This window comes from Camelina sativa, chromosome 10 (assembly GCF_030686135.1).
Source record: "Camelina sativa cultivar CO46 ecotype springtype chromosome 10, ASM3068613v1".
Lineage (NCBI taxonomy): Eukaryota > Viridiplantae > Streptophyta > Magnoliopsida > Brassicales > Brassicaceae > Camelina > Camelina sativa.
This window is the reverse complement of record NC_141889.1, coordinates 7,104,770-7,114,228: the sequence shown is the minus strand read 5'-3', so window position 1 is coordinate 7,114,228 and position 9,459 is coordinate 7,104,770. Positions and strand designations below refer to the sequence as shown.

Below are 9,459 nucleotides of genomic sequence, written 5' to 3'. Positions count from 1 at the left end.
GGAAGGAAAGTAGAACAATATATATTTCTTCTAACCAAACAAAACTAAAGACGACCATTTATAAAAGCCACACAACTCACTTAACAAAACCCCCCCATCGCTATTAATCCACTCACTCCCTTTGCTCTAACTTGGCCTTCTTCTTCTCCTTGACAAAGAACACTAACAGAGAAACAACGGAGAAGATGCTGAACAATATGGATGCTATGTCGAGCGACACGTGTCCACCACTAATAGCCTGAACGCTGAAGAGATTTTTCTTCCTTCCCTCGTCCGAGCTCTGCCCGTATGCTACTTCTTGGCCATCTCCATCAATTCCATAGGCACGTACGAAGTAGGTTCCAGTGGGGATATCGAGATCGACGGTCCAATCAAGTGATTGAGGGGTCTTGTCATATGACTTGGATACAATCTCGTGAGGGCAGGTTTTGTCCTTAAAGAGCTCGTTGTGAGTCTTGCGCCACGGTCTATCAACTTGGCTGATTGGTGCGTAACAAAGCTTGACTTGGATTTTCTTGAAAGTATCATCGGCATCTACTTTGGCCGACGACTTTAACTTCCATTTAATTGTCACCATATCTTTTCCGGCTTCCAGAACTAAAGAAATACATGATTACCAAATAATAATATAGATCAATAGATAGATGTATAATTTTATTTATTATAAATGTATTAGTGGCCCAAGTCATTTTAAAAAGGATGGAGATATACATAAATGGAAATAACGATTTCTAAAATAAATTAAATAGGTAACAAATCCCAGGTATGGTCAATTCTCTAGTTTAAAGCCTAGTTAATAGAGAGTTTGATTTAGAAGAAAAAGGGTAAGACAAATTCACAAACCTACGCCATCCTGTACGTGTTTAGGGGTGACCTCCAGTGACTTTTGGAGCTCAGTAAAGAGTCTATCTTTGTTTCCTCCACGGCTCGAAGGGATGAGTGAAAATATGAGAAGTGAGACGAAGAGGAGAGTGTGGATGGCCATTGTTGAATTTTGAAATTTTGTTAAGAGGAATATGCTTTTTTGACGAAAAAAACTGGGTGCATGTTAAGTTTTTATATAGTGTGATCTTTGGCCATCATAAAATAAGTAATACGAGAAAGACAATGTTTCGCTTAGCAGTTAAGCCAAATTGCGTGAGAGAGAGATTACCCTTTGAAGATTTTGAGGAAATGGGGAAAAGTGAGTCATGTGTTCTTTAAGACTATATTTGTTTCTATTGTCTTCAGCTAAGGAACGATGTTTCCTAAACATGACGAGGGGATGAAAAGTACGTCTTGAGTTCTCTTTGTTATCATTCATTTTAGTTTTTTTCTGTTGTGCTAAGGTTCCAAGGTGTCACTTGTAATCCAAATTACCAAAAAAATTATAAAAAATGTGAGAGAACAAATAAAATTTTTAATTAAATAGTTTTAAATTTACGTCATTATTTAAGCTGATCGACACAGCTAGGTTAAAATATAAATTTTGGACACTTTTACTCGGTAGTCAACACGAATAACGATGATGAGGCACAAAGAACGATGCTAAATAAAACAAAAATTATTTGTTTGGAACACTATTTAACTCAAATATCATTAAATGCAAAGATTTGAGCATAAATTTTGGGACACCATTACTCGGTAGTCAAAACAAACATAACTGATTTATCAAACTATGTTTAGACGTAAAGAACAATGCTCAAGAATAAGAAAACAAAAATGTTTTATCATACAAATTTAACCTAGTTAAATCAAGATCTGAAAATATGGTATTTAAAGTCATATCACCACACATCATTCATTAGGATTATCTTATCCATATGTTTGGGCCACTATCTCAGTCAAACATTATTAAATACAAAGGTTTAAGTAAAAATTTCGAACGTCATACTCGGTAGTCGACACAAACATAGTTGACCTATAAAACTATCTTCAGACATGAAGAACGATGCTCAAAAATAAATAAATAAACGTATCATTGTACGAATTACACCTAATTAAACATAAATTTTGGACACTATTACTCGGTAGTCAACACAAACATAGTAGACCTATCAAACTATGTTTAGGCGTAAAAAACAATGTTAAGAATAAGTAAAGAATGAATGATAATATGAGAAGTGAGGCGAAGAGGAGAGTGTGGATGACCATCATTGAATTTTGAAATTTTGGCAAGAGGACTATGCTTTTTTGATGAAAAAAACTGGGTGCATGTTGATGAAAAAGGATGGAGAGATACATATATGGAAATAACGATTTCTAAAATAAATTAAATAGGTAACATATCCCAATTATGGTCAATTTTATTAGTTTAAAGCCTAGCTAATAGAGAGTTTGATTTATAAGAAAAAGGGCAAGACATATTCACAAACCTAAGCCATCTTGTACGGGTTTAGCGGTGACCTCAAGTGAATTTTGGAGCTCAGTGAAGAATTTATCTTTGTTTCCTCCACGGCTCGACTCGATGAATGAGAATATGAGAAGTGAGACGAAGAGGAGAGTGTGGATGGTCATCGTTGAATTTGGAAATTTTGGTAAGAGGAATATGCTTTTTTGATGAAAAAAATGGGTGCATGTTAAGTCTTTATATAGTGTGTGATCTTTGGCCATCATAAGATAAGTAATGCGAGAAAAACAAAGTTTCGCTTAGCAGTTAGCCAAATTGTGTGTGAGAGAGAGATTACCCTTTGAAGATTTGGAGAAAATGGGGACAAGTGAGTCATGTGTTCTTTAAAGCTACATTTGTCTCTATTGTCTTCAGCTGAGGAGCGATGTTTCCTGAACATGACGAGGGGATGAAAAATCAGTCTTGAGTTCTCTTAGTTATCATTCATTTTTTTTCTGTTGTGCTAAGGTTCCAGGGTGTCATTTGTAATCCAAATTACCAAAACTATTATAAGGAATGTGAGAGAACAAATAAAAATTTTAATTAAATATATTTAAATTTACGTCATTATTTAAGCCGATCGACATAGCTAGGTTAAAATAGAATTTTTGGACACTATTACTCGGTAGTCAACACGAAGAACGATGATCAGACACAAAGAACGATGCTAAATAAAACAAAAATTATTTGTTTGGGAAACTATTTAAGTTAAATATCATTAAATGCAAAGATTTGAACATAAATCTTGGACACCATTACCCGGTAGTCAACCCAAATATAGTTGATCTATCAAACTATGTTTAGGCGTAAAGAACAATGCTCAAGAATAAGAAAAGAAAAACGTCTCATCATACAAATTTAAGCTAATTAGATCAAGATCTGAAAATATGGTATTTAAAGTCATATCATTACACATTACTCATTAGGATTTTCATATGTTTGGGCCACTATCTAAGTTAAACATCATTAAATACAAAGGTTTAAGTAGAAAATTTGAAAGCCATTAAGTAGAAATTTTGAAGGTTTAAATAGAAATATGCTTTTTTGATGAAAAAAATGGGTGCATGTTAAGTCTTTATATAGTGTGTGTAATCTTTGGCCATAATAAAATAACTATTGCGAAAAGACAATGTTTCGCTTAGCAGTTAAGCCAAGTTGTGAGAGAGATAGATTACCCTTTGAAGATTTGGAGGAAATGGGGAAAAGTGAGTCATGTGTTCTTTAATGCTATATTTGTTTCTATTGTCTTCAGCTGATGAGCGATGTTTCCTGAACATGACGAAGGGAAGAAAAATCAGTCTTGAGTTCTCTTAGTTATCATTCATTTTTTTTTCTGTTGTTTTAAGGTTCAAGGATGTCATTTGTAATCCAAATTACCAAAACTATTACAAGGAATGTGAGAGAACAAATAAAATTTTTAATTAAATATATTTAAATTTACGTCATTATTTAAGTCGATCGACATAGCTAGGTTAAAATAGAAATTTTGGACACTATTACTCGGTATTCAACACGACGATCGATGATCAGGCGCAAAGAACGATGCTAAATAAAACAAAAATGATTTGTTTGGGACACTATTTAAGTTAAATATCATTAAATGCAAAGATTTGAACATAAATTTTGGACACCATTACTCGGTAGTCAACACAAACATAGTTGATCTATCAAACTATGTTCAGGCGTAAAGAACAATGTTCAAGAATAAGAAAAGAAAAATGTCTCATCATACAAATTTCACCTAGTTAGATCAAGATCTGAAAATATGGCATCTAAAATCATATCACCACACATCACTTATTAACATTACCTTATCCATATGTTTGGGCCACTATCTAAGTTAAACATCATTAAATGCAAATGTTTACGTGGAAATTTCAAACGTCATTACTCAGTAGTCGACACAAACGTAATTGACCTATAAAACTATCTTCAGGCGTGGAGAACGATCCTCAAAAATAAATAAATAAATGTATTATTGTACGAATTAAACCTAATTAAATTTAAAGTTTGGACACTATTACTCGGTAGTCAACACAAACATAATTGATCTATCAAACTATGTTTAGGCGTGAAGAACAATGCTCAAGAATAAAAAAAGAAAAACGTCTCATTATACAAATTTAACCTAGTTAGATCAAGATCTGAAAATATGTTATCTAAAGTCATATCACCACACATCACTGATTAGGAACCTTATCAATATTTTTGGGTCACTATCTAAGTCAAACATCATTAAATGCAAAAGTTTAAGTAGAAATTTCAAACACCGATACAAATATAATTGACCTATAAAATTATCTTCAAGCACGGAGAACGATGCTAAAAATAAATAAATAAAAAATGTATCATTGTAGGAATCAAACCTAATTAGATCCCAATACAGAAATTTGGTATCCAATATCATATTACTAACATCACTCATTAGAATCACTGTATCGATATGTTGTACAACTATTTATACCAAACATCATTAAATATGAAAGGTTAAATAAGAATTTTAGGCACATTAATTCGATAGTGAACACAACCATAGTTGAAATATCAAATTATGCGCAAAGGCGAAGAAAAACGCCAAGAATATTAAAAGAAAAATTCATCTCATCATATAGACCTACTTAAATCTCAATCCATAATTTGGTATTACATTACACACCGCTCATTAGGATTACCTTATCTATATGTTTTTTTTTTTTTTTTCACTCCTTATGTTTAGACCTATTAAAATGTTATAAAATATTTATTTTCTATGATTGATCTCTAAGCATTAACGCAACACAACTATGCACTTGCAATCTATGTGTGAAGATTCCATAACATTGAGAGAGTCCCATGTAATTTAGGATCATATCACTTTTAGGAGCGTATTTGTTGGTCCATTAAAAACATTCATGTACTAGATTAAATATACTATATAGAACAAATACTTTCACTAACTTTGCTAGCCAAAGCAGTCTCCAATTAAATTCTCTATATGAAGCTGGTTTAGGCAGCAGTTTTAAATCAAAGACTTGAGAATATTATAAACCAGATTACAACTGCGTATCATTCGATTTGACCTCAAATAAGAACTTCTCTTGTAGGGTAGTCTCACCAAAAAGATTCAGCAAGAAAGTTACCACTTCCATTCTTCCTAGAGAATTACTACATTTAGTATCATCATCACTCATGTATCTTCAGGGACAATGCAATTGCTACTTAAATGCAACCGAACGCATGAGCCTTGTAGAGACCATTCGATCACACATTCATCTGAATCAAGATCATTTATCCCATAGTCCAAGCAGTCAGCTATAAACAAGTATCAATAATTCCTTCCATTTAGCGCCCTTATCATCACTTGCCTCCATGAATTGAGTTTGTTTTTTCAAATCCCTTGATCAGCTTCAGTATACAGAATACTACTACCCAGTATCTGCTGAATACTTGATCTAATCAACATAACAATACTAATAGTTATGCTAACCGTTACTAATAAAAGATCTTAAGTACAATGAAGACAAAACATTATCTATATTTCTTATTTTGTTTCCACTGAATCAGCTGAAACAGAAGTACACCTAAATTCAGCAAAACACTACAAAAGTTTACCTTTCGCTAGAGACTTCCTTTAATTGCATAACTAAATCCAACACAGAACATATGATATAGATTTCTTAATAAAAAAACTTCTTCATAAAAATAACGTATATTATCCAATCAGTTGAATCCGTCTTATTTGCAATGGATCAAGTACATAGGTGTGTAGCCATATGGAAGTATAATAATAAAGAACTGATCGTTACAAAATAATCATCATATAAATAAGGATTGGTGAGGATTACAAATTCTGCATTTCAGATATATATGATCATTCAGGAAAACTCAAATCCTCAAAATCAGTGTTTTGCATCCGGTCAGTACCAACAAGAGATAACTTGTTCTCATATACATCGATATATCCAAACGAATACGTACCTGGGGGGCATTCCAAGGCAGCTTCCAAGGATCTATGGTGAACACCGTGAGAATCAACAAAGTATCCTCCTTTATGATCGTGTCCGGACAAACAAACTTTGACAGAGTCATACTTGTGTATAATGCTCATCACGTCATCAAAGTTCCATAACAAGGCAGCTTTGGATGCCACACCGGGGCTCATAGGCACATGCCCACATACGATAACACTCTGGTTTGAGTTTGATGCATCCTGAAGCACACTGTCAAGCCATTGCAGCTGTTCCTCCCCAACACCACCGTTATACTTGACAAATCTCCTCGCAACATCCTCAAGCCCCTCGGGACTATTTTTGTCCGAGTTTGGGTTCTTTTCATCAAGTATCTTCAATGCAACGATTGTTTTAGGATGGTCATGTGGCCATCCGACAGCACTGATGTCATACCCATCTAACACCACAATTCTATAGCCGGGAGTTGGTGAAAAATCATAATAAGCATTGCCATCACGACCTGGGATCTTCAGCAACGGAAGCAACTCTTCACGGGGGAGATTGTAGAGGCAGTGATTGCCGATCATATGATAAACAGGACCATTGAATTTGTCGAATTCACGGACCAGTTTCTTAGTGGCAGCCAAAGACTGATCCTTGGGACAAAAACCATCAACAATGTCACCCATGTTAATAACAAATTTGAGGTTTCCATGTTGGTTCCAAGTTTCAACAGCTCGTTGTAGGACCAGTATGCTGTTCCTGTAATACCTAGGAACACCTAAAAAGGAGCGGCCATCTGGAATATCAGCATACTGAACATCAGCTATAACACCAAACGAGAAGAGTGGCTGTCTAACTGCAGAACCCATTATAACCTATATTGGTCTGTAAACATCAGAAGTTATGTAAGCACACAACAAGACAGTCATAGTGAATCACAAAAAGCCACGATTTTTCAAAACTTAGATGCCACAAAATGGAAAAGCCTGTTCAGTAGCAGCACTTGACAACAAGTTTCTTCTGATCTCACAAAATTTGAGCAGAGCCCTTTTATTCAACACTTAAGTTGAAAAAGTCACAAAACAAAAGGGTAAAAGAATGCAATTGCAGAAGTATAATGACAAATCGTAGAGTCAATGCTCGATCTCGGCTTATAGATCGTGAAAGAAAACGGAAGTCGTATGGAAAAAAATTATAGTTAGCGACGGACTTACAACAATATAGCTCCGCGAGGATTGGATAAGGGAACGAGCAGAAGTGAGCAGAATCAGAGGGAAGAGGCGCAAATTGGCTAATTGCAGAGACAACAGCTAAACAAGAAAACTCGACATCTGAAACTGTGAATTTTCTTACAAACCGTGTAGTTTTCTTACTCCTTACAAAAACTACATGCTGTTTCTTGTCGACGAATAACCTCCCCGTTAATTTTGGTAACGGTGGTCATCAGATTCAAATGAATGGATGAGTTGTTTGGCCTTGTATGTAGTTTTTTTTTTTTTTTTTTTAATGAGAAATATTGTATGTAGTTAACCGGGTGTTTTCAATCTAATATTTTATATTTTTAATGAAATTTTAAATGTTTTTGATGATTTTAGAGAATTTGATGTGATTCATTGTAAAAGATATTAAATTTTCACTTAAAACCATTTTTAACTAAACAAATCATTTCAAATTCTATAATCCCTAATAATCATTAAAATCCAAATCCATAAATAGTTTTGAATAACAATATATTTTAAAGTAAATTTTTAAATCATCATTTCAATAACAGTAGGTTTTAATAGACTTTTTAAAATTTATAATTGAATAACATAGAATTAATAAATTTCACACAAATCATTTAAAATATTAAATGTCAAATTGAATATATCTAGAGTTATATATTGCAATTAATTGTTGCATCTTAGACATATATTGTACATTAAGTATTATTCCATTAAATATGTGATTGGATGCATAATAGATTTTCTTATTTTTTTCTTAAAATAAAATATTGTTCCTTTTTCATATTAATAATAACATAATCAAAGGAAGATATAAAATACAACTAAGATCAATTTTTTGGAAATCTAATAAATATTTCCATATATCTTTTCAATAATATTACCATATATTTTAACTTTTCCATTAATAAAAAGGATTAGGTTTATTGTCAAAAAAAAAAAAAAAAAAAAATTAGGTTTACTTAAAAAACAATAAACCGATCGATCTGTATAAATACTAGGGATTAGGAAACTCCTTCAACCCCAATTCCCCAAAACCTCCTCTGTGACCGCTATAATATCAATCGCCTGCGCCGCGTCTTCCTTTGTTTGCTATGTACGAACGAGAGACTATGGCGTCCAACAAGATCATCCTAAAGAGCTCCGACGGTGAAATCTTCGAGGTAGACGAAGCCGTAGCTGTTGAGTCCCAGACGATTAAGCACATGATCGAGGACAACTGCGCCAGTAACGGAATCCCCCTTCCCAATGTCACCGGAGCCATCTTGGCTAAGGTTATTGAGTACTGTAAGAAGCACGTCGAGGCCGCCGCTGAGGCCGCCGCTGAGGCTGACGGCGCTGACAAGGATTTTTGTGGTAACACTGAGAACAGTGAGCTTAATACTTGGGATACCGAATTCCTCAAAATCGATCAGCCTAGTCTATTTGATCTCATCCTGGTTTGTGCTTTATGTTTTTGGTTTTGATGTTCTTTTGGATTAGGGTTTTATTTTTTGATTTGGGATTTTAGGTTTGCCGACTCTGTTCCTTAGGGTTGTTGTTGATTTTGTAAGTGATTGATATGTTGTGTTTTTTTTTTTCGTGTGTGTGTGGAAAGGCTGCTAACTATCTGAACATCAGTGGACTTCTTGACCTTACGTGCAAGGCCGTGGCTGCTCAGATGAAAGGAAAAACGCCAGACGAGATGCGTGCTCACTTCAACATCAAGAACGATTACTCACCTGAGGAAGAAGAGGAGGTTCGCAATGAGAACAAGTGGGCGTTCGAGTAGTGGATCTGGTGTTTCTCTAGGACAACTTAAGTCTTTTAGTCTTCTTCTTTCTTAGATTTGGATTCAACCGAATGCTTTGTTCTACTAACAAGACCCTTTTGGTTTTTATGGAAAATATTTTAAGATCCTACATAGTTTAATCTTTATTATACCCTGGTTTCTCTC

At 34.2% G+C, this 9,459-nt stretch overlaps 2 protein-coding genes and 1 pseudogene across 4 annotated transcripts; 1 reads left to right on the top strand and 2 right to left on the bottom strand.

The window, feature by feature from the left end:
- LOC104717802 (high-affinity nitrate transporter 3.2) lies at nt 1-2,718 on the bottom strand. Of its 2 annotated transcripts, none has more exons than XM_010435432.3 (2): nt 2,355-2,718; nt 1-597 (listed from the first exon to the last, which is right to left on the bottom strand). In XM_010435432.3, the coding sequence occupies exons 1-2, from the start codon at nt 2,593-2,595 to the stop codon at nt 113-115; spliced, it is 726 nt and encodes a 241-aa protein (XP_010433734.2). In that variant the 5' UTR covers nt 2,596-2,718; the 3' UTR covers nt 1-112. The 2 variants fall into 2 exon arrangements, with proteins under 2 accessions (XP_010433734.2, XP_010433732.1); XM_010435430.3 differs by having other exon boundaries at nt 844-2,679.
- Nucleotides 2,719-6,149: 3,431 nt separating this feature from the next.
- On the bottom strand, nt 6,150-7,984 carry LOC104717803 (manganese-dependent ADP-ribose/CDP-alcohol diphosphatase pseudogene; annotated as a pseudogene). Its single transcript, XR_015568492.1, has 2 exons — nt 7,515-7,984; nt 6,150-7,185 (listed from the first exon to the last, which is right to left on the bottom strand). The product of XR_015568492.1 is annotated as a manganese-dependent ADP-ribose/CDP-alcohol diphosphatase pseudogene (transcript).
- Nucleotides 7,985-8,400: 416 nt separating this feature from the next.
- LOC104717804 (SKP1-like protein 4) lies at nt 8,401-9,459 on the top strand. The gene is made up of 2 exons (XM_010435434.3): nt 8,401-8,962; nt 9,121-9,459. The coding sequence occupies exons 1-2, from the start codon at nt 8,618-8,620 to the stop codon at nt 9,292-9,294; spliced, it is 519 nt and encodes a 172-aa protein (XP_010433736.2). The 5' UTR covers nt 8,401-8,617; the 3' UTR covers nt 9,295-9,459.

What these genes read in the sequence shown, in the direction of transcription:
- LOC104717802 (XM_010435432.3), bottom strand. Translation starts at nt 2,595, where the DNA reads ATGATGGCCAAAGATCACACACTATATAAAGACTTAACATGCACCCAT. An exon ending in ACCCGTACAAGATGGCTTAG is followed by an intron (nt 598 to 2,354) that starts GTTTGTGAATAT and finishes GTATTTCTTTAG; the next exon opens with TTCTGGAAGCCGGAAAAGAT.
- LOC104717804 (XM_010435434.3), top strand. Translation starts at nt 8,618, where the DNA reads ATGTACGAACGAGAGACTATGGCGTCCAACAAGATCATCCTAAAGAGC. An exon ending in GTCTATTTGATCTCATCCTG is followed by an intron (nt 8,963 to 9,120) that starts GTTTGTGCTTTA and finishes GTGTGTGGAAAG; the next exon opens with GCTGCTAACTATCTGAACAT.